Raw genomic sequence first — 25,351 nt, 5'->3', positions numbered from 1 at the left:
GAAGAAAGGAAGAAAATTAAATACAGATGTCCAGTGGTACCCAAGGATAACTGGTTTTAGTACATCCCCCCACATCTAAATCCATGTGCGCTTAAGTTCCTTCTATGAAATGGTCCATCAATTACATATAATCTATGCACATCCTCCCATATATTTCAAATCATCTCTAGATGACCTATAATACCAAATACAATGTGATTTCTATGTAAATAGTTGTTACACTCTATTATTTAGGGAATGAAAAGAGAAAAAAAATCTATACATGTTCAGTACAGATACAATTTTTGGTGTATCTTTAATTTGCAATTGGTTGAATCTGAGGATGCAGAACTCATGGATATGAAGACTGACTGTGCCTTAGATGCCATATTAGACAGCAGAAAATATGATGATGAAACATAAAATCAGACAGTCAAAGTCAGAGGGCTAAAAAGAGAAGAAAAAGACTGCAAGTATTTTATAATTTTTTACTTTTGTTTGTTTTGATATAACTTCAGATTTAATGAATAAATAAATAAATAAAAGTGTAATATCCAGAAAGTCTAGTATCCAGAATATATAAAGAGTTCCTATAACTTTCAACATCCAAAAATTTTTTAAAACCCCAATTTAAAAAAATAGGCAACAGATTAGAGATGAACATACATTTACTCAAAGAAGATATACAAATGGCCAACAAGCCTATAAAAATATTCAACATCATTATCATTGGGGAAATGAAAATCAAAACCACAATGAGATACCACTTTATACCCACAAGGATGGCCTAAGGACAAAATAGAAATTAATAATAAGGATGGCAAGCATATACAGAAATTATAATCCTTGAACATTATTGCTGGGAATGTAAAATGGTTCATTCAGTTGATGTGGAAAATAATTTGGTGCTTCCACAAAGCTAAGCATAAAATTACCAGCAATTCTACCTATAGGTGTATCCCCAAAAGAATTGAAAACAAGTATTTAAACACTTGTACAAGATCACTCATTAGCAATATTGTTCAAAATAGCCAAAATGTGGAAATAACCCAAATGCTCATCAATGGATGAATGGATAAACATATACACATAAATAATGCTATTCAAAAAAGTGGTAATGCATGTTAAAATGTGCTTCACCCTCAAAAACACTATGCTAAGTTAAAAAGGGGGGGTCATACAAAATGTATGATTGCATTTATATAAAATATCCATATATTTTATATAAATGCATATAAATGCATATATTTTAAATAAAATATCCATATATAAAATATCCAAATATTGCATTTATATAAAATATAGGTAAATCCATCAAGACAAAAAGCAGAATGGGATTGCCAGGAGGTAGAGAAGAGGGCAACAGAGAAGAACTGCTTAATAGTTATGAGAATTCCTTTAAGGAAATGAGAATATTTGGAATGAGAGAAATGGTGGTTACATAACACTGAAATTTTTAAATCACTGAATTATTTATTTTAAAATAGTTATTTTTGTGCTTTGTGATCTTTACCTCAATTTAACAAAGCAGAAACAAAAGAATACATGCTGTATGATTTCATTTATGTGAAGTTCTAGAATAGGCAATATTAACATATAGAATAGAGGTAAGAACACTGTTCTCACCTGGGGTGACTGGAAGAGGGAACAAGGGATCTTTTACAGAGCAGAAATGTTCTGTTTCCTGATCTGGGATGCTGCTGACACAGGGTTATGTTCACTCTGAAAAACTCATGGGTCTGTCCCCTTACAAAAAAGGCATTATATTTTTCTGTATATATGCTATGCTCAAAAACTTTCGAAAATATAATGTAAAATTTTTAAAATGCAAATTTCTTAAAGACTATTACTGCTGTGGGTCCAAAGAATTTCTGTATTAGTTCTTATGACTGCAAGTATTTATAATTAACTCAAAATTTAAAAAATAATAATGAAAATTCCCATTCTCATACCCCTAAATATTCTGATTTTGGTAATGTGAGTTGAAGCTAAAGGATATTTTTTTTTTTTTTGCTAATAAGTTACCACAAATGATTATGATTCTGCTGGCCCAGGCACCTCCTCTTGAGAAACTCCAAATTTAAATGAACTCCACAAGCTGTTTAATTTCACTTTCTCCACAAACCACATCTTGAGAAGGCTTGTAAAGGTATCTATTAACATCAGGACAGTGACAGGGATAAAAAGCTACAAATGAGCTATGAGAAAATATAAAAGCTAAGTGCTCTGAAAGCAGGATTCACCTTTCAGTGGAAAAAAAATTAGAAGGGTTGGAAAAACATAAGTAAAATGGGAGTCACTGGTAAATGGAAATAGCAAGCTTCTGGGCAATCATCAGAGATGCCTTATCAGACTTTTTTGGTTTTAGATTTGGGGTTGTTGGGTTTTTTTTGTTGTTTTTTTTTGGGGGGGGGAGGGTGTTTCTGGTTTTTGGTTTCTTGGTGCTGGGGATTGAACCCAGGGACACTTTACCACTGACCTATATCCGTTTTTATTTTTTAGTTTTAGACAGGGTGTCACTAAGTTGCTCAGGGTCTGGCTAAGTTGTTGAGACTAGCCTCGAACTTGCAATCCTCCTGTCTCAGCCTCTTGAGTTATTGGGATTACAGGTGCGCACCACCATTATATAAATATTATATGCAACTCAATGATTTTTATTAGTATGTTTTCCATTAAGAAATAATAGACAAGTGAAGATGTAGCTCAGTGGTAGAGCATTTGCCTAATATTCACAAGGACCTGGGTCAATCCCCAGTATCACCAAAAAAAAGAAGAAGAAGAAGGAGGGGGAGGAGGAGGAGGAGGAGGAATAATGGAATCAAGATAAAATAAATGATGTTGGAAGTTAACTATCATTAAGGAGGTTAGCAAAAGTTTGGAGATCAATGCAACATGGTTGGACTTATGTTATGTTCTTCATCATAAACACTGAAAACAGTAGTTTACTCCTGGGACTAGAAGTAAACAAAGGAACAATTTAGGAAATTAACTTGGGTCAGAAGGTATTTTGATCTGCTTTAGTATTGGTTCAACTGCTCCAATAAGAAACTTTTTGAAAAGTCTTTTAGTTTCACCAGAAATTCTATATAATATTATAATTCTATATAATAAAATAATAAAGTAACACTAATACCCAATTCCTACTTTAAAAAAATTACATCAAAACTTATTACAGTTTTACGTTCTGGTAGAAATCCCTATTAATAACTGGGAATGTGGCTCAGTGGTAGAGTACTTGCCTAGTAAGCACAAGGCCCTAGGTTCGCTACCTCAGCACCGGAGCAGGGAAAAAAAATAGAAGTCTCTGTTACAACAATTTGCAACCTCCAGAGCATTAAACTAATGTCAGTTAAGCCATCATCTCATTTTCTTGGCCCTCACAAGATTGCAAAAGTTGGCATCTCGGTCCAAGACTTATTTTCAGTCATACCTAAACTGAAATACAGTGTTAAGTTATACTCAAAAACTCCTACACTCAAGGGCCAGCTGTCACTCAGCCCTGGCAAACTGCAGCCCTAAAAGAATGCATGCTCCATGTGGCCAGATCTTTTTTTTTTTAATCAGAAATCCATATTTTAATGTCTCTTGAATACTAAAGGATGACAATAAATTCCAACTTTTAAAAACTAGTATATGGGCCAATTCACACACATCTGTGAATTGTCTCTTTGCAACCTCTGGCTTACATTTTTTTGTAAAGGTTAAGGAGGTCTCAAGTTTCTGCAATGCAAAATCTGAGCTTTTTGCTCAGGTAAATTCTAAATTCTCCATGCAATGCAGATTTTGGACAAAACAGTTCTTTCACACAAATGCCACTTGTAACAACAGATCATGGTTTCATTATCACGCTTACTTGAATATTTCAAACATTGAATATATACAACTACCTAAAAAATAGAAAAGAGGGAGGTGAGTCATTTCATCTGTCTTCTAGTCTAAATACCATGTTAATTAAGCTTTACTAAGAAGAACCAGGTTAGTGGTCAGAAATGTCACATATCTTCTCACTACAACAAACAGAATCTATAATACTTTTTCTGCCTCTTCAAAATGAGTCAAATGGGCTTTCTACCCAAAATCTACTACCCAAAATCTACAGGAAAAGACTGACAAAATATAATGGTATTTTTTTCTCAAATGCCATTAATGTAAGACAACTTTCATCTACAACTTGTGACTGTCTTCATCAAGATAACAAATAAAACATGATGTTCTTTGAAACTAGTAGCAAATAAATAAACACAAGAATACATACATAAAGGAAAAGCACGGTAGAATGCAAAAAAAATGGCAAAGAAATACTAAGGTAAAACAATTATTTAAAAATATATATCTATAAATTAGAGAACCAGCCACCAGAAAGGCAAAAGTTGGCTCTTATGTTCTCCCTGTGTACTTTAGAGACTTCAAAAACAAGGTAGAAGGCAGAAAAGATAAACAAGTAATACATTTTGAATAAACTATGGCATTCAGATGAACAATATTTGAAGGAAGAAAAATTCTCAGGTAAACACAGAAACACTAACAAGGTAACTGCTGTAGTCAGGATGTGGTTTGAGTGTTCCCCAAGGGTCTATTATGATTGAAGGCTTAGTTTGCAGGGTGATACTACAGGAAGGTAGGTAATGAAACCTTTGGAGGTAGGGCCTGGGAGGAGATCCTTAGGTCATTGGTGGTATTACCTCAGAAGAGAGTTCACAGGACTTCTCTGGGAGGGTCGCTTTAAAAATTGGGGTTCGGCTATTCCCAGCTCTCCCTCCTTCCTGGCTTGAGATATGATCACTTGATCCAAAAGGCATTCCTACTACTGCCACCTACTATTCACCAGGAACTGAGCCAATGAAGGTGCCATGCCATTGAACCTTGAAGACTGTGAACTTAATAAACTTTTGATAAAGTTATCTGCCTCAAGTATTTTGCTATAATGACAAAAAACTAATACAGTAACCAACTCAGACATCTATTCAAGCACTCATCCATGAACACCACAATTAATGAACCTGCCCCTCTATCTTCTCTCCCAGCTTTTCCATTCATCATTTCTCTACACTTCTTTTAAGATACAGGAGAAGGACTTGAAAGATATAAATCTACCAGTTATAGCACCATTTGTTCTGTTCTGAATAAACTTTCAATGAAATTATGGCAAATGTTTTTTATTAGTAAATTTTATTTAACTGTGTTAACCTTATTTCTCAAGAATAAATAATTAAAGAATATGGACAATAACTGAGATCACAACATGAAAGCCAAAAAGGATTAGGAATTTCTCCTAAATTTTGGTATTATAAAGCAGAATTTTCAGAACTGGAACTAATTCATTAGAGGTAATAGTATCTGTTGTTAACATAGTAAAAAGCTAGATAGATCATCCAATTGAATATTCAGTTTGCAAGTAATTGTTAACTGTATCTTAAAATATCTCCAGGAAGTTATATGCATGATATGAGCAAGTTATATCCAAAAATACAGAAAATATGTACTTCCCATACAGGAGAGGGTGATTTACCATTATTAATATTCTTAAGTCCATGTTTACATATGGAAACCAGTAGCTATTTGCACATTTATTTTTAGGTCACTGAAAATAAAAATCAAAAAAATCTACATTCATCCATGTGTTGAAAAAAAAAGTTTCTTCAGTAGTACTGCCTGTTCTTAGAGTTATTCTTGAAAACTCAGCCATATGCAAACATTTTCACCCAAATACTGAACAATTATAAACATTAAAACACACTTTACTGAAACACATACTATTAATTACATTTGGGTTTTATTCAATTATTACATTTATAAAGAGTAGAAAGTTCAAGAATCAATGTACTTTAATAAGTTTCAGCAGTTAGTCAGAAAATATTTTTATTGGGCCCAAATGAAGTATCTTTCATTCATTAATACAGAACCACAGGGCATACTTAGAAATCAGAGGTTCAATTATCTAAAAAGGGTTTCTAAGGAAATAAAATACTTTCCATTTTCATTCTGTAACTGCTCCTTAACGACACAAAATATTCTTTCTTTTTTGGCATTCCCTCTTTTCTCTCTTCCTCAGGACATATTTACAGATGCACTGGCTGCTTTACAGACATGCTAAAAGTTCTTGCTGTGGTTGATCAAAGTTGGAATGCCTGAGGAAATTACTCAACTTAGACATCCTGGAATTATATCTAGCCAAATAGTTACAGTGTTCTACTTTTAACATGTGTTAAAGTAATATTTTAGTTATCCTGAATGTAAGTGGAGAGAACATTTGTTTGTATCACAGTCTATGAATACTTGAGTCAAATATAGTATGTTGAACCAAGTTTTAGTATCTGTGACAGTTCATTTTTTAACTGCTCAAATTATACAAAAGACAATATACTTTATTTCTTAAAAGTATATTTTTAATATGATCTCACAACAAATATATGTACTAAGAAAGCCCTTCCATGTTTTTCTTAGATCTTCTGGAAATGTCAGAAGAAAAAAATAAACAAACAAATGTTGATATCTGCTCATTAGAGGATTTGTTGATCTAGCATAGCATAAAATGTTTTGTCAAAAAATGGAACCATTAATCTTATTATTTAAAATATTTTTGCAAAAAGCACTGCACATATATACTCACTTATTAATCTACCTAATTTTACAAATGAATGTAACATAATTAAGCAGAAAAACGACATCACAGCAGTTTGTTTTTCACTTTTTTAATTGAAAGTCATAGAATTGCGGTACAGAGTTGCTTGTCAAACATAACACAAACCTCTAAAATAAAATATTGGCTTCAAAAGACTTGCACATCTGAAATAGTTTTAAACTTTGTTTTAGTTGGATTCTTTCTGATGTCCAGGAAGAAGTTAGCACACACAGTACCTGAAATTGTCCTTTCCACATGAGCTACAATAGAAAAGACAAATGTAGCTGTTTCTTCAATATTGCCAAATTTGGCAGCCACTTATACTTCCCTTAAACCTAAATAATTACACCTTTTAACCATGCTGACAATAATATGGAAATATCACTCAAAAAGAACCTAACAGATCACGGAATTACAATAATTTAAACCATCCTTCTATCATATGACAGGGTCAGAATTGGAGGGGGGGTGGCTATTACCAACCTTCAAATCCTCTAGTAAATATCTCCTTCTTATTAAAAAAGACTTCCAATCCACTAAAAAATGTTGTTAAAATCTGCATATATTCCAGGAGAGGAAAACAAATGTGTTTCCCAATCTGAATTTTCTGGGAAGCTTAATGTGTTACAATGTTGATGCCCTGTGCTGAGGTATATGCAGCATGTCATGAACTGTCAAGAAATGTGTACACAATGCCAGATTCTGGACACTTAGTGGGAGTGATCAGTCAATAAAAACCTCCCTGGCAAAAGTTGTTTAGTTGGTACAGTTTCTGCTTGAGATGATGAAAAGGTTCTGAACATACACAGCAGTGATGGTTGTGTAACATTATGAATGCATTTATGCTACTGAAATGTACACTTAAAAATGGTTGAAACTATAAAATTTTGTTGCATATATTTTACCAAACTAAAAACAAAAAATAATGACTAAAAAAAATTATCTGGCAGTGTGAATACGCAAAGACATTTTGTGAACTGGGATGTTTAAAACTAAATTTTAAGATTCCCTCCTCCCTAACCCTCAGTACTGAGGATTAAACCCAGGGGTACTTTACCATTGAGCGATATCTCCAGTTTACTTTTATTTTGAGACATGATCTTGCTAAAATGCACAGGCTGGCCTTAAACTTTTAATCCTCTTGCCTCAGCCTCCTGAATGGTTGGAATTAAAAGTGTGCACCATCACGCCTGGCTAGCTGTTTCCTAAAGTGATCTACAATTCATCATTACTCTAACACTTAGGTAAAGTCTGCTATACACATAAAAGAGAAAGACAGATGTACATGCACAAACAATGAAAAAAAATTAAGTAATGTTTTGCTCTATTTTAAAGCAAGATTTCGAATATGATCTTGATGGGATTCTTAAAAATTATATAGCTTAAGATTCTTCTTCATTTTCTTCCAGATTCTGAAAAAAGGCCTGGGTTTGAGAGAAGCACAAAAATTTAAAATCAAAAGGCGGCCTTTCACATTAAGTGTCTTAGTATCAGCCTTTGGTTTTGCTGGACTCAATCTTAGCCTAGCTCCTTTCACTATCAAGAACAAAAAAACAAAAACAACAATAAAATCATTGTTAGACTATAAAATTGATGCCTCAAATGATATAGATCCAAATACACACAACACACACACACACACCTAATGACTCCAAAATCACAACACTATAAATTCTAAAAACACGAAATCATCTAATTAAATCCCTTTTATGTAACATTCCTATGAATTGAGAATTATTAGATATTTTCTACTCTGAAGTCCAAAGTTCTGAGTATTACAACAAAGTAAAACTACCAACTCTATCATACTATCACGTTACTTTAAATAGTTCAAAACTGAATTTCAAAATGTAATATATACATACATATATATATATATATATATATATATATATATATATATATATAAAATAACAACTCCCAAAGAAAAATAAAGGCTCACACATAAAGCTACATAGTCTGCAGGAATTGTTAAGTCTAATCTTAGACCAACTCTCCTACCAAATTTAGTCAAGATGAATATATTTGATGAGGTCAACACTGCTCATCAAGAAATGGCTGGAAAAGGCTAAAACAAGTCTTCATGTTCCCATCAGAACAAAATAAACATGACAAACTCTGCACTTAACATATTTTCACTTGGTCAAAAACTAATACAGGCTTTTTGTGCAGTGTAAAATTAATCTAAAAATGTAATGATTGAGTTTCCTTTTTATTCTTAAAAAAAAAAAATTGGGGGTAGGGATCACTGCTTTTCCACTAAAGCAGGTACTCAGTGCTAGAAAGCACATTTTATCTCTAGGGTCTTAGAAAAAGAACAGATGTACCTAATGTGTAAACACATCAGTAAGTTACAAGTTGCCCCTCAGTACTAAAGGCAAGAATCAGCATCAGTACTCAAAAAAAAAAAAAGTGTTTTAAAAGAGCGTAACTTACTTTTACTGTCCCAGGCTAACTGGGCTCTGTCTGGTGCTTCTTTGTCTGCACATGGCCACCCACAGCCTGTCTTCTAATTAAATCAATGCTCTAGCAGCAGAACAAGCAAACAAGTTGCCTCCCATCTGCGTACAGCTCTTCAGGACACATTTCCCTTGGTCAGAAGGTGGAAATTCTTGGGAGAGGTGATTTTCTCTGCCTCTTCACAAGAAGAACATGGATACTTGGCTGGATGCAACTCCATGAAGTGTAACTGTGTGTGTACACCTCAAAAAATAAAACAAAAAAATGCAGAGAAACATAAAGACTCCATAAACAGCTGGAATACACAGAAATACTGAACCACCACTGGAAATACTGCTAAACAGACAGGCAAAATAGAGTCTTTGAAATAATCGACAATACCAAGTTTAAAAAATAAAAATAAAAAGGAGAAAGAGTATCTAAGTCAAAACTCAAATTTCATGCAATGAAAACATTTTAACTACTACAAAGAAAAAAAAGTAATCTCCTACTTCACATACATAAAAGCAGGACTGCCCCCAACCCATTACAAAGATTAAAAGATATTATCAATGGAAGAGAAAACTGAAACTTCCAAAGGTGGCAGGCCTAAAATTAGACTCACCAGCCACATTTTAGTTAATGAGCACTTACATATATGTGAACTAAATGCATCAAGCTGTCTTTCCAAAGGATTCAGCTCTGTGGGGAAGGGGAGGGGAAGAAGGAGCAAAGGCCGGCTGAAATACTCAGCTACCCTCTGCTTATGAAAAGATGATTTCCGCACACAAAAACTGTACAGGAGAATAAAAGTAGTCATTTATTTAAATAATTTCTGACTTCCCAAATAAATACAAACAAGCTTAAAGTCGATACTCCCCTTTTTTTGCAATAAAAACCAGACAACTAGAGTGAGGCAGGGTACAGGGTGTGTGTGGTAAGGCATCTGATCCCAGAGAAACCACAGGCAAACTTGCTATAAGTTTGGGGAGGAAAACAAGGAATATATTAGCTCTGCTCAATGTCTCTTTCCAACTTAGATACGCCCATATGCCAATGGCACACCACACCATCTTCATGATCTCTAACCATTTCAAAGACTGGCAAACTTTAGGTACTATTCTTTTTTTTCATCTTCTGGCACACAAACAATTGCACCCAGAAGTAAAAAGCCCAGGGAAGGAAGTATGCCAGTTTCTAAAACTGAACAGAGGCCTAGGGTGGGGTACACCTATGAAGGCTACTCAACAGTGACCAACATTCTAAGCTTGCATTAAAGAAATAAAAATATATAACAATATTATATATAATAATGTAAGTAAATAATAATGCAAATACCTACTTTCTTACATCCCAAAATATCAGCCATCTAAATAAGTGACTTCTCAAAGGACTTTCCAACAGTTTATAAGTAATCACTATATTGGATTAGATAAAGATTTAAAAAATGATAGACTATTAATTTAGCAAAATGATATAAAAATTTATGTCCAATATAATCTGCTCTATAAACACTAAAAATTTGGGTGGTAATCAGTTTCAAACATTAATTACCTAATCTCCCCTGACCATAGGGAGCCTTCAAGGTTGAATCAATTTATCAAAAAACTGTAGGGTTCAGTTAGAATACATAAGTTCAATAATTTTTTTTTTCCTTCACAGCACTAGGGATCAAACGCAGGACCTTGTGCATGCCAAGTTTGTGCTGTATCCTTCAGCTACATCCTCAGCCTAACAGATCATTTTTAAAGAGGAGACTATGTAATTTGTCATATGAAAATTAAAAGCTATCACTGTTCTTAACATACAGAATTCTACCTACTATAATAACCCAGTTTCAAAATGAATTGTCCAAAATTTCTCAAAAGTTACATGATCTTCAAAATCTCTGCCTGGCTCCTCAGTTTTCTCACATAAGACTCAATTCCCAAAGGTTTGCAATTCATATTTCACCTATTATTCTTTATTACATCTTTTTGAACCAGATCTCAGTACTTTTTTAGAAAAATATCAATGTGCAAAGGAAATTTCAATGTTATGAATAGTTCATTTTCAATCAGAATTAATAAAACATTCTACTTTAGGAACAATCCTAAGAAAAGGTAACAACATGACTCACCCAGATCTATGTCCAATTTTCTCACAGAAGAAATTCACATCAGTAACTACACTATGTGAAGTATGCAAAATTACCGTCTAGAATTATAAATCCACTGAAACTGACTGAACCAAAACTCTTTCAAAAGCAGCCAAGAAAGCAACTGTCTTCCAAATGTAGAATCCCAGATATGAAGACCAAATTGTTTCACAAAATTAATCTTTACTATTGTGAGTTAAATCAGAGTTGTACTACCCAATAAATAAAATTCACCTTCTCATCAGTTATAGGGATGATCTATAAAAGATTTATAAAACAGGGGCCAGGATTGTGGCTTTGTGGTAGAACGCTTTCCTAGCATGAGTAAAGCACTGGGTTCGGTCCCTGGCACTACATTTAAAAAAAAAAAAAAAAAAGACATAAAAAAAGATTTATAGAACAATGGGGCCAAATCTATTTAACAATAAACCACGAAAATATGAGTAAACTGACCTTTCCATTCCCTTCCCCACATTTTGAAGAAAAACAAAACGCACTTTGGAGTTATATTTCCATTTTCACACCATTAAACACCTCTCACAGGAATGGCTACCTTCCCTCCAAAAACTCTAAAGGGAGAAGATTAATAATTAGAGATTAATAATTAGAGATTAAGATTAATAATTAGGGACTTATATACCCTTGCTCCTGCTTCATTTAAATGAAGAAAACACCCCCTCTGGTGTCAAGAAGTGGTAGTCTAATGATAACACCTTTGTGGCAGACAAGAAAAATATTTCTAAGAAAAGCTCAAAAATGATGTGTCTTGGTGACCTGCATTAGTGATATATGAAAAGTTGCTTTTATTTCACCTTGCCTCTTCCTCCTCCAATACATTAAATTGATATCAGTGTATTTTTCAACATTTGGGAATGTACAAATTATATTTTTTTAAAAAATACAAGGCCAGATATCTTTTCTAATCAATAAGGACCATTAAATCACATTCAGTCATTTCAATCCACAGTTAGTAAAGTGTTCAAGGATTTCACACTAATTTTAGTATCTGCCAAAGTAATAATATAATAGGCAAGTTTAAATAGTGTCTTTTCTTTAATCAAAATAATATATCATGAAGTCAAAAGAGAAAGGTCTGATGACTATCCATACCTACTGAATAATTAGATTTAACTCAACTGAATAGATTCACCAAAATTAAAGATAAGTGATTAGTCTCAAATTAAACATAAACAGAACATATAAGGCTCTCTGGGATTTTTCTTAGCACTTTTCTATAGGCTGAAAGGACTCAATATTCTTCTAAGTACAGAAAATATTAGATTCTAATTTTCTTACATCTTTTGAATGACCCAAACTATTACAATATTTCTTCAACTGAACTTTTCATTTGAAAATCTATCCTGGCTTAATTCAGTGGAGAACAATTATACAAGGTGGTAGAAACTTCAGGGGGCAATATAAGCATGACTTCCAACATAATTCTTAAGATTCAGGAAAATTCTTCTAGTTAGAGTAGCTTTAAACTACTAACATATATTAAATCAAAGATATGATAGAAAAAATGAACTATAAAAATAATTGAGCCAGGCATGGTGGTGCACATCTGTAATCCCAGTGGCTCAAGAGGCTGAGACAGGAGAATCTCAAGTTCAAAGCCAGCCTCAGCAACAGTGAGGCATTAAGCAACTCAGTGAGACCCTGTCCCTAAATAAAATACAAAACTAGGGTTGGGAATGTGAGTCAGTGGTCAAGTACCCCTGAGTTCAATCCCCAGTACCAAGAATAATAATAACAATAATTGAAATTCTTCCCCAAATTTAATACTCAAAAGGTTGAGGAGTACACTAAACCTCAATCAGGGCAATACCCTATTCTACCATTATATCAATTTGTATTATTACAATTAAACATAGTACAACACATTTTTTCTTAATTCATACCCACACTCTCAAAAACAGGTCATTATTTAAAACTATAAATCCTACTTACTCATGAATAACTTACTATTTCAAAATGTATTTTTAAGTATAAATATGTAATCCCTTTAAAGGTAGAGGGAAATGGAATAAAATATTCAACATGATATAAGTATGACTTGAGAAAATCAAAATTATTCTAATTTGGGGGGGGGGTGGTAAAAGGGGTACCAGGAATTAAACTCATGGAATTTAACCACTGAGCCACATCCCCAGCCCTATTTTGTATTTGTTTTAGAGACAGGGTCTCACTGAGTTGCTTAAGTTGCTGCTGGTTTTGAACTCGAAATCCTCCTGTTTCAGCCTCCCAATCTAAGTATTTTTTTAAAAACTTAATTTTACTCAAATTTGTAACCATAGTTACCGTTACACTATATTCTCCAGATACTCATTAACTTTCCCCAGACACACACTGACTCTACACACTGGTAATCTCAGGACATCACCTTCTTCACAAAGGTAAGTTTCAACTAACAATTGAATTAAATTAAATTAAGTTAAATAAAGCCCTCCTTGTGTGTGTGTTTTGAATAAAGGTAAAATTTTCAAACTTCTTTCTTATGTCATTTTTTTCCTTTCTTCTACAGCATATAATTAACCTTTGATATTGTAATACTTATCATTAATAGTTACCATAAATATTATCTTCATATCTATTATTTCCAAAGCATCTGATAACGATAATAATTGCTACCAGCCACAGAGTATTTATGGGCCACAGAGTGTTCAAAGTGATTAGCATATTAACTTAATCTTCTGTGAAGTAGGGATTATTATTCTCATATTTAAAATGTGGAAACTGAGCTAAGGATAGGCTGTGATATCCTCAGGCACATTTGGCTAATGACTGGTAGAGCTGGAAGATGAATCAGTCACAATGGGAAGGCACCACATATCCTCTGAGGGACCAAACTACAATAGAACTGATGCCCACCTACCTTGACTACATAGTCACTTGCCTTGACTGCATTAGTATCAAGTTGAAAATGTTAAAAGAGATTAAAATTTACAAAGCAATGATCAAAAGTATGATTCCACAGTTAAGGGGAAGGATATACAAATAACACAGCTTAATTTATTTAACTTAATTACTTTTAGTAATTTTAGCAATTTTCACAAGGAAGGCATTTATTTGAACAATCCCCTGGGCTACAGTCCATTCAGTTTAGGAATGTCTCCTTTAACTACTATCTCTTCCCTCATATTCATTATTGTTTTTACCTTCATGTCTTAATTTTATTCCTCAAATGGTCTTCTTATCCAGAAAAAAAAATATATCAAAAATAATCCTGACTGACATAAATCTATCTTCTACAAGTCTTGAGTTTTCTGAAGGTGTCAGTAGTCCCTATACATACTCATCAAAGTTCCATATTAGGAGAAATGAAACACCCTCACTCTGGAATACAAAAAATTACAGCAAACTTGAGAGCCTCACCACTCAGTTCCTCGATGTCCACTGTAAACTGGGGACAAACCTAAAAATCACACTATGACAAAGGCACTTCACAGTATATATTAATATACCAGGGTATATATCGTTTATGCGCATGGTGAAACTTGCTCTTCCACTTCAGACACTTTCAGGGTAGTTAAACTTTTTCATTTTTTAAACATATATCACTTTGAGGGAGTCAACTTTAAGAATTTTCCCAGAGAATACTGAAAAAATTACACATCCAGTCACCATCAACTTTTGTTCTTATGAATTTATAAAAATAAGAAATAAAGGAAATAACCAACTTTTTATTACTCAGAAAAGTCCCCAATAAAAAAAAAACTAACAATATCACAATCTTTTCATAACTTCATTAATATTGTTTGGAAGCACCAGTTACATAACTTATGGTTGACTAACTGAGCAATTTCATGCCATTTGAGAACAAAAACATAAACTCATAAATATTTTAAATAAAACATAAGCAGAGAAAAGCAATACCTCAAGTTCCACCAGAGCTGCAGTCACTGCATCTGTGGCCAGAGCACCAGCCTGCAGTTTTTCAATGGCCTGAAACCAAGGGGACAAATAATTCATTGTAAAACCACAACTTCTCAAAGATCTCTTTAACTTCATAAAGGCTTAAAAGAAGTATAAGAGTTGTTCAGAGTTAAAAATTGAACACTGGGCTGGAGATATAGTTCAGTTGGTAGAGTGCTTGCCTCACATGCACAAGGCCCTGTGTTCAATCCCTAGCACCAAAAAAAAAAAAAAAAACACTTGAACACTAAATAAATTCCATACTTCAAGATATAAAATATTCAGATTTAAAACAGGTAGTGGTTATGTTCAGGTTAATTTCTGATATAGCTCACTCAGCCAAATTAAAACAATGAATAAAGTACAGCCACAAAATGTTAAGATGCAAGAAATTTAGTAAGTGAAATTACTTCACTCATGATAAGACAATTTAAAACAGCCACAGAAATTATGTGAATGTAGTTTGGTTAAAATATCCTGACAATTCATATTTTATATAAGTAACTGAATCTCAGACTAAGCGAATAATTTTCAATTTTACCTCCCACTGTTACTATTCTTCCCACCCACACCCATTAAAAAAAGAAGTGTCTCAATCCCAGCAGCAACATGTCAAAATCCTCAGATGGAATTATACACTTGGCAAATATTTTAATACTATATTTTATATCAAAATAAGTTTTTTGCAGTACTAGAGCAACCAGGGGTGCTCTACCAGTGAATTACAACCCCAGACCTTTCATTTTATTTTTGAGACAGAAACTTGCAATTTTCCTGCCTCAGCCTCCTAAGTAGCTGGGATTACAGGTTATGTGCCAATGAGAGCAGCATCACTTTTATAAACTTCAGAGAGTAAAAATTTGTAAAAATCATCTGCTTTCTTGGCCATAAATTAAGAGAAGAAGGAGAATGAAGAGAAGCTAGTTTCTAAATGAAATACTAACATTCCAACTCAGTTTACAAACAGCTCAAGAAATATATTCCACATTATCAAAATTTTTTTTTACAGAATATAGCTTTATTTATAGAATCTTACAAATAAAACATTTACAGTCCACATAAGTTATTTTCTTTCCTAATTTTTCTCATAACACCTGAGTTTTTTTTTAAAAAATACTGTGATGTAACTGTAGAACTGTAAAGGGAAATATGAATAATAAAAACCTAACCTCTTTCTTTTGCAAAAAATCAGACTTGATTATTATTATTTTTTTAAAGCAGGTTTCTGGCATATTTCTGTCTCTTTGGAAGAGGACTTCCTAAAAATAGATCAAACAGAGGGTGAAGGACCACCGAAGAATGGCCCCCAGGTAACACTAGACACACAATCTTCGGGGGCAAAGACAGAAGGTGAGAAGTAGCAGGACCCTGTCCCTGGCTTATGGCGCCTACGTGACACGTACTTTCCTTGCTGACATTAATAGGAACTGGTCCTTCTGGAAGTGGAAGGTGCCTTTGGGGTGCCAGGTGGAAAAGTCCTCTAACAACTCACTACTCCTCAGACTTCTAATATGTACAGATGCCTAGAACAGCAAGTTCAACACTTAAAAGTCAAAATGAAATTGCCACATTTTCAAATCATGAAGCAGATCTGTTGCCAATGGGAACTTCCATTACCACTTCCCTCCTAAGCTCCAACTAGGCTGGCCTCTGCATCCATGCAGGTGAAAGAGGAATTCCCTCTGAGGCAGTCGTCTGTGGAGGTGAAGCTCTTGAGTTAATAATATAGGTGTGCATGAAAAGGGCAAGCACCCTACTAGCCACCACCCCCACCCCCCAAAAAGACTGGAAGATTTACTTTATCTAACTCACATTAATCTATTACAATTTTAATTTTAGCATTCCCTGTAGTTCCTGTCATTCCTTTAAAATATCCTTTGTCTTGGAGTAGAGTACTGACTTAGAGTTAGTGGGTTTCTAAGTTTAGGAGAGGATATTTTAAAAAAATGTAATCTTTAACACATTATCAAATTTTTAAGAAGCTAGTTAATTATATAGATCAAAGAGGTTGATTATACAGCCCAAATGAATTAGATTTTTTTAAAACTATAGTTGTATAAAAATAAAACATTCTTTTCAGACAATTAAAAGATTTCACACTTTGAAAAATAAGAAAAAAATATAAAACTTAGAGACCCATTAGCCATATTATTGTAAAGAAATAAAATTCTTATAATAAAATAGTCTTATTTCCTTATGAGATTCCATTCCTAAAAAAAATATCTCTAAACCAGGAGTGGTGGCACATGCCTGTAATCCTGGTGACTCAGGAAGCTGAGGCAGGAGGATCACATGTTTGAGGTTAGCCTCAGCAACGTAGCAAGACCCTAAGGAATTATGGAGACCCTGTCTCAAAATAAAATAAATAAAACAAACAAGCTAAATTTCCTCTTTTAAAAAAAAAGAAAAAAGATGTCTAATAAAACATTATCTTTCTTTTAAATGATATGTAAATATAAGTAAAAGAGATGGAGACCTATGTTGACTTGATATGCATATCCAATTAACATTTTATTTGCATAAAAAAGTAACAGAAAGTTTGCCTACAATAGTATGCAGGCAGGATCAATATAAAAATAAACAATATTTCTTTTGAGACCATTCCTGTTCCATATTAAGCAAAGCAATTCAGTAAAACCTTAAAAATCAAAGCGGAAAAAAGCACAACCAAGTACAAGGATAAAGCTATACTCAGGAATAACCAATGAATTTGCTACCATATAACTACATGAAGAAAAGCAGAAGGATAAAGTAACAAGATAATCTAAGAAAGTACTCATTTTAATTTTTTTATGATTTTTTTTCTCCCCTTCATGGAAAGACACTGGCTTCTTTTAAGCAGCATTTTCTATCCCTTCTATCAGGGTATTTAATCTTGCAAAGATTAAAAGAAATACGATATGATTATGTGCTCACAGTTCCAAAGGTATAGATTAATCTGGAAAAGGAGATAAAAGAGCTAAGCATCATTCAGAGAATTTAAGAAAAAAAAAAAAAGCAAAAGAAGACCCTACAAATATGAGCAAAATAATTTCATGGTTCAAACCAAAAAATGTCCTGTAAATGAAACCTGAAATCTTTGATAAAGGTAAAACGACTTTAATGTTCAAAATGGAAAATTTTAAATTATACATATTCTGTTCATACCTTCTGACAAGCTCGTTTGCATACATGTTTATATTCCTTGGCTTTGGATTCAGAATGGTAACCTGCACCTATAACAGAAAAATAAAAAATCTGTTAGTTTTCATTCAACTATCAGAGACCTTGACTATATAAGTAGGCCATACAGACTGACTCAGTCCCAGTGAAAATAAAACTATTGCCCTAATTATACGGAATTTTAAAATTTTAATAGCTTCTTTCTCCAACATTAATCTTTTTAATACTATGCCTTTTATCTTTATTCAAAATGTCTTCCTGACAGAAGCCCTACAGACAACTCATGTTCCCAAATAACCTTCATCAAGGTTACTTCCCCTCCTCCTTTCAAGAATCTATCTCCAAAGTTGGGAGTTCTTTTGGTCTGGAGTTGTTAGCTTGGGAGGTGTCAGGAACAGTCTCTTCAAAGTCATCTCTATTGACTTTAAGAAAGCCCTGCCATTTGTTCAGAATATATAATTCTTAAGAATAACTTCATAAAGCTAAGTAGTTTCTGGGGGAAAAGAAATATCTGTCTAAGGGGTCTTACTTCCCATATGTCTACAATCACCACCAATACCAACACTCCCACCAATTTTACTTCCTCTCACAGCCTAGAATATAGTTCAGAATATCTCTAAAACCTCAGTGATGGCAAATTCATGACTATCTATGAGAAATCCTGGTGACCCAGGAACTCAGTCAAGACAATGACTCTGAATAAATTTGTTTCCCTAAGAAGATTCATACTTGCTTTGTGCCTTGAAAATAATCCAAACAAGAAAGAAAAAGCCCTTAAATCCTCTTAATAACTAAGCTTCTAATCAAAGTTCTTTAAAAAAGCTCAGAACCATCGGACCTTCCCCAACAACACCCCATAGAATTCCGCCCTAAGGAAGGTTAAGATCTACATCCTTAAGCCTCAAGACTCCCTCTTTAAGTCTGCCACAAACCTAGCCCACCTTCTCGCAAAGCCAAGAACTGGCCCACAAAACAATGCTCAAGCAACCAGATTCTATATTGCATCCAAATAGTAATTCTGTTTCTCAAAAGAAGTCTGGAATGTTCACAGAACCTGTGCCAATATTTAATAAACTTCTCTTCATGGTTCTCTAAGAACCATGAACCTATGGTAGAAAAATAAAAGCCAACTTTAGCTTCATTAAACTATCAGAGCCCTTGCCTATAAGTAGTCCAAGTAAACTGATACAGCCTCTATAATAGGAACAAGTCAACCCAGGTTTATTCTGAGACCTGAAGCCCTAGTCTTTTATCAATGTTTTCTAAGCCACAGGATATTATAGCCAGATAAATCTAGTGTACGGATGACAGCATTAAATAGTACTAACATGTAAATTCTTCTGCTTAGAACGAGAGGAAGTCTCAGCATCACCCCACACTATATTTAATATCTGGCTAACACTTCCTAACTTCCCTGTTTAATAAAGGAAAGAAAGGATCAGGATTCAAACCACTGCCACACAATAAGATATAGTTAAAATTTAACTATACTGATTGTTACTCTGTATTCAAAGTTATTTTTCTCTTAATCGCAAATGATACTGATATTTCATTGTAGTAAATATAAGTTTCATCTTTATAAGTTTCATCTTTCAATTTTTATAAGTAAAAGTGTTTCTATTGTTTTCTTCAGAATTAGATGGGCCATTATGAATAGTATACAGATCTGGGAAAAATTAAGAATCTACTAGTCAAATGACAAAAATTTGGCCAAGTCTACTCTGTTGTTAAAAAAAGAAAAAAACAGTCAGGCGCAGTGGTGCATGCCTGTAATCCGAGCAGCTTGGGAGGCTGAGACAGGAGAGCCACGAGTTCAAAGCCAGCCTCAGCAACTTCAAGACAAAAAAACAACTCAATGAGACCCTGTCTCTAAATAAAATACAAAATAGGGCTGGGGATGTGGCTCAGTGGTCGAATATCCCCGAGTTCAATCCCCCATACCAAAAAAGAAAGGAAGGAAGGAAGGAAGGAAGGAAGGAAGGAGGGAAGGAAGGAAGGAAGGAAGAAGAAAGAAACAGCTCTGTCCTAGATGAGAATTTGAATTTCCATTCCTTAAATATACAAGATACAAACTTCCACATAATCAGCCAATTGATCTGAATTTGTAATAATTTAGAAGTGGGGATCACCCTTAAACAACAAAATTTCCTGCCATAATCCAGATTTCCTCCTATTACTACTGGCCTTCAGCACCAACTTTACCTGATGGCCATCACAATCAATTATGCACCTGAGAGAGGAGGAATGGAGTCATGGTAGTCACAGATAGCAATGTTTTACGAATAATTAAAAGCTCTATGCTGCTGTTTGTTATGAGTTTCAGCCCTTACTTGTGTATTTCCAAATGCTCATTCTCAACACAATAACTCACTGAGTACTACAGAAGGTACACCAATAAAACAGTGCAGTAGAAATAACACTGGACAATGAATCTGAAGGTAGAACTTCTGGCCCCTGCTCTACTTTTAACTGGGAAATTCCTATAAACTTACCTCATCTCTTTGTAAAAGCACCTATCAGAAAAGGGAATTGAACCTGTTATATTTTTTAGACCTTTCTGGATTAGATTCTATAGGATTTTCCAAGCTGTCCAGTCTATATATAGCCAAAGGTTAATGAGCAGACAAGATACTAGTTTCATAAAAAGAAAGCTAAAAAGAAATCCTGCCAGCTCTTCTTTCCTCACAGATATTATACAGTTTATAATCTGAATGCAAAAAAACAAATTTAACTTAAGAATAAAGAGCCTGCTGAAGGGCTGGGGATATAGCTCAAATGGTTGAGTGCTTGCCTAGCTTGCACAAGGCCCTTGGTTAATTCCCCAGTACCACCAAAAAAAAGAAAGAAAGAAAAAAGAAGAGCCTACTGAGTAAACTTGGACAGATTTTCACCTTTAAAATGGAGGACACAGGAGTTAAACTTCACTGTGTCAGCCCTCAAGGTCCTCTGAAGTAGAGAGAGCATAGGCTAATGCAGTGCCAAAATCACTTAAGGGTTTCTCAGCCTAGCTCTGTTATTAATCAGCAAAGTGACAAAAACCACTTAAGTCACTTAATTTCTCTAGTCTTAAGGTTCCTCATTTATAATACCAAGAAAGTAAAACATGCCACCCTAAAATATACTTGTTTATCATATTTTAAGATGGCTATTCAGAGTGGGTACAGACACTCTGAAAAGCTGTTCTATCAGGGAGATTTGTATTTCTAGAGAACATCTATATTACTGAAGTGAGCAGGCTTTCTCTCAAGTCTCCTTATCTTCCTCACCCGGATTTAGGAGAGATCATATCAAATTATCCCTGCGCAGAGAATGGCACAGCATATCACATATACTTCTAGATGACTGTTACATGGGAAACTTTATTTACAGAATAAGACATTTGTCCATAGTACATTTCATAACCTATCCTGACCTCCCCTCAGAAGCCTCAAGTCCCTATTCCTCTCCATAGTTCAAAGTGCTACTAAAGCTTCAACTATCTGTCCATTTCTTTCCATTCCATAGTTTGTCTATAGTGCATATCTGCAAGTTTTTCTCCTCTTGATCTTTCTATTGTCAGTTCATTTCATAGATGAGAATTACTGAATCTTCAGAGGAAAGAGAAAATTGAAAACTTCCCTAGGAAGCTGAACTAATTCTAAGATGGTGTATTTTACTCTAAGATGACTGTCCTGCAATATGTGTCAATAAAACATTTTCTGCAGCATTATTTTAAAAAAATCAAAACCAGAGTTTAAAAATTACATTAGTTTTAACATTACCTAATCTAAATATACCTATTATCTGGGGTAAAAGTAATAATAAGGGAAAGGAGTGAAAATTTGTCATTATAAGATCTTCCAACTGGGGAATAGAGGAACTTCTCACTATATTGAAGTCAAACAATCTCTTTGGTTCCAACTCCCCTCTGTCAGATGAAATGCAACTATCAGTGTAACTCAAGGCAAGAAAAGAAAATCAGCACTATTTTCATCTTCCCACTTACCCATGAAGGTCTTACCTGCATGTACCAACACAAAGCCTCCACGTTTCTCCTTGTGGGACTGCTTTGTTTCCAATTCTTTGGCTGTTATTTTAACAGCTGAAGTCTGAGATGATCTGGAAGGCAGCCCTTCTCCAGAACTCATCCCCTTCTCCATGGTCATTCTCCAACATTATCATCTTCTATTAGGAAAAGGGCATAATTCTATCCAAAAGCAATTGTAGGAGATGAATTACCCTAGAGAAAAAAAACAGGCACAAATGGTATGATTTCTTTCCACCAATACGTACATTACTTAGAAAAATCTAGAAAATATAATTTTTTTCAAAAACTATTTTTAAAGTTATTTAATTGGGTAACACAAAGACTATAAAAAGGTTAGAATTTAAATCTCCACCCATTTACAGAATTTACTTGAAGACATGTAAACGAAAGAACTATTATAAAAAGACTTTACACTGAGTCCAAAGATATTTTATCTTTCTTTTAGCCACACTGAAGTAATAATCCTCAATATAACTTAAATATCATTTTCTCCTTTCTCCAAATCCAATATTAATAATCACTGGGACATTTTGGAATCACAAGTGCTGCTGACAACATCACTGAATCTTGCTACAAAGCCTAGATTTCTGCTTAAAGAAATAAAGCAAAAGAAAAGAAAGAAACTTACATGTAAGAAATTCTTAAGCTAACTAATTTAATGCTCCATAGCTTAATTCTAAAACACGAATGTTAACAAAATTATATGATTAAACCAAGAAATTAAAATAACATTTCTGCAAGTATAACGTAAAATATTATTTCTGAGGCTCTCCAGAGATAAATGAGACATAAAATTTAATAAAACAATTTTCAAGCAACTTATGCCACAAAGTTTCTAATTTTTCTCACTATGCATTGCAAATTCACAAACTTTGAACAATCCTGACTTAACAACAAGGGAAGAACATATTATAATTTAAGGGAAAAAATTAAAAATCAACAATGAGAATTTTTTAAATTACACTGTTAGGTAAAAATCTGCACCTGATGTTAAACTGAAAAAAGGAGGTGAAGATTATGAAACTAACTTTATAACAATGTTTTTCTTTGAATGACTTCACAAAAATATGCCTTTTTTCTTTTTTTTTTTTTTTTTTTTTTTTTGGTGATGGTGTTGGGGATCAGACCCAGGGCCTTGTGTGTGCACTCTACCAACTGAGCTATATCCTCAACCCCTTCAATTATCTTTTTTTAAAAAAAGAGGTGAAGTGGGGCTGGGGATGTGGCTCAAGCAGTAGCGCGCTCACCTGGCATGCGCACAGACTGGGTTCGATCCTCAGCACCACATACAAATAAAGATGTTATGTCTGCCAAAAACTAAAAAATAAATATTAAAAAATTCTCTCTGTCTCTCTCTTTAAAAAAAAAAAGAGGTGAAGTCTTTCTTTTTCAGTGTAAAACATAAATAGAAACATAAAAGTAACTTTGCTACCCAGTCCAAACAAGCAGCTACTATTCAAAGCACATTCTGTATCCCATTGTTAGTTACCAGAGCACATGAGATTATTTCATTAATATATTCATTACTGTAAATAGATATTTTCAATAAGAAATGTGTACAGTTTTCACAATGCTCTTCTATTTCCTTCATATTAAAATTATATTTTTGAACAATTTTATTTGCTAAATCCTAACAAAAATTTTGAGCTTTTTTTATCTTTCATGTTTTCATATTTCAATTTGTCTTAGTTTTTTAATATTCCAGCAGTATTAATAAACAACAGACTGAAATTTTTTAAGTAGGTCCTTTATACTAGAAATAGTCTGAGAAGCAATGCAATATGGTATTTTTAAATTATTTTAATTCCTGGTTAAAGAGTTTATTTAGTATTTATTTTATAATATTTCATTTATAAGACAAATAGTTTAAAATCAAATATATGTATACACACACTGAAATGTTAAAATATTTAAATATATTCAAATACAGGAAAAAATTTTATTTCAAGTGGAGCTTTCAATTAACAGTAAATTAAAATGCCTATTTTTATTTCTGTTTGTGGTAGTAGCTATCTTCATAACAATGTTTTTCTTTGAATGACTTCACAAAAATATGCTTTAATCGTCTTTTTTTTTAAAGAGAAAGAGAAAGAGATAGAGATAGTGAGAGAGAGAGAGAGAGAATCTTTTTTGTAGATGGACACAACACAATGCCTTTATTTTTATGTGGTGCTAAGAATCGAACCCGGGTCCCGCTCGTGCTAGGCGAGCACTCTACCACTGAGCCACAATCCCAACCCGTTTTTTTTTTAATTTTTTTTAGTTGTTAAAAGACATTTATTTAATTTATTTATTTGTATGTGCTGCTGAGAATTGAACCCAGTACCTCCACATGCCAGGCAAGGCTCTACCACTGAGACACAGCCTCAACCCCTCAATTACCTTTTTATTATTATTTTATTTTACTTCTTACAATATTTCTCTGAGATAGGCTACCATTTGACATGTAGCAGTTGACAAACTGGAATTTAGTGGTTCATCTGTCAACATATAAATGCCATCATGTCTGACCTGGCTACGAAATGAACTTGGGCCCACTGGAATTAAAAACAAACACTTCTAAGTAAAACTAAGATCCTGGAAAACTAAGAGCTTCAGATTAAATAAAAACACATCCAGGAAGTATGAATTATTATTAACCCTCAAGCTATTCTCACTGTTATCTAATGTATTATTTCACAACTAACAAAGTATAACATTTACAATTTATAATGAATATGCAAATATAGTAATAAATTATAACATCTACATTTCATAATAAGGTTAAAAGTAATAGGCATTTTAAATGAATGAGAGATTTTAAAATATTGCTTCTCAAAGTTGCCTAAAGAGAAAAGGCAGAAGATGAACCAATATGCTATTTGATGAGCAATTTAACCTCCCCCCCGAGACTATCTGAAATATATTTATTCAACAAATGATATAATCTCAACAAACCCCTTCACAAATGCCACCCCCAAACTTCTACTGGAATGAAAAATAAGGAACTTGAGTGAATGTACTATCCAATGTGCAATTCTGGCCTCCAATTCTCAATGATTCCTGAAATGTATTTTAATTCAGTTAGAAA

General features: G+C 33.6%; 1 protein-coding gene across 31 annotated transcripts in view; it reads right to left on the bottom strand.

The window, feature by feature from the left end:
• Positions 1 to 25,351, bottom strand: part of Tasp1 (taspase 1) — a 288,360-nt gene that overhangs the window by 255,870 nt on the left and 7,139 nt on the right. For 29 of the 31 annotated variants that reach the window (XR_005728944.2, XR_005728942.2, XR_013439542.1 and 26 more), the window contains 3 exons: positions 22,255 to 22,473; positions 18,240 to 18,307; positions 15,054 to 15,122 (listed from right to left, as the gene is read on the bottom strand). Coding sequence is in view for 21 of the 31 variants with exons in the window: in XM_005320468.5 (XP_005320525.1) it covers positions 15,054 to 15,122; positions 18,240 to 18,307; positions 22,255 to 22,399 (282 nt within the window). In the remaining 10 variants the exon portion in view is untranslated. Of the gene's footprint in view, positions 1 to 9,037; positions 9,305 to 15,053; positions 15,123 to 18,239; positions 18,308 to 22,254; positions 22,474 to 25,351 lie in introns of those variants that run through there. The other 2 variants (XM_078051404.1, XM_078051401.1) reach the window with 2 other exon arrangements.

Source organism: Ictidomys tridecemlineatus, chromosome 5, assembly GCF_052094955.1.
Source record: "Ictidomys tridecemlineatus isolate mIctTri1 chromosome 5, mIctTri1.hap1, whole genome shotgun sequence".
Classification (NCBI taxonomy): Eukaryota; Metazoa; Chordata; class Mammalia; order Rodentia; family Sciuridae; genus Ictidomys; species Ictidomys tridecemlineatus.
The sequence above is the reverse complement of the archived record's forward strand: the minus strand, read 5'-3'. Positions and strand labels throughout refer to the sequence as shown.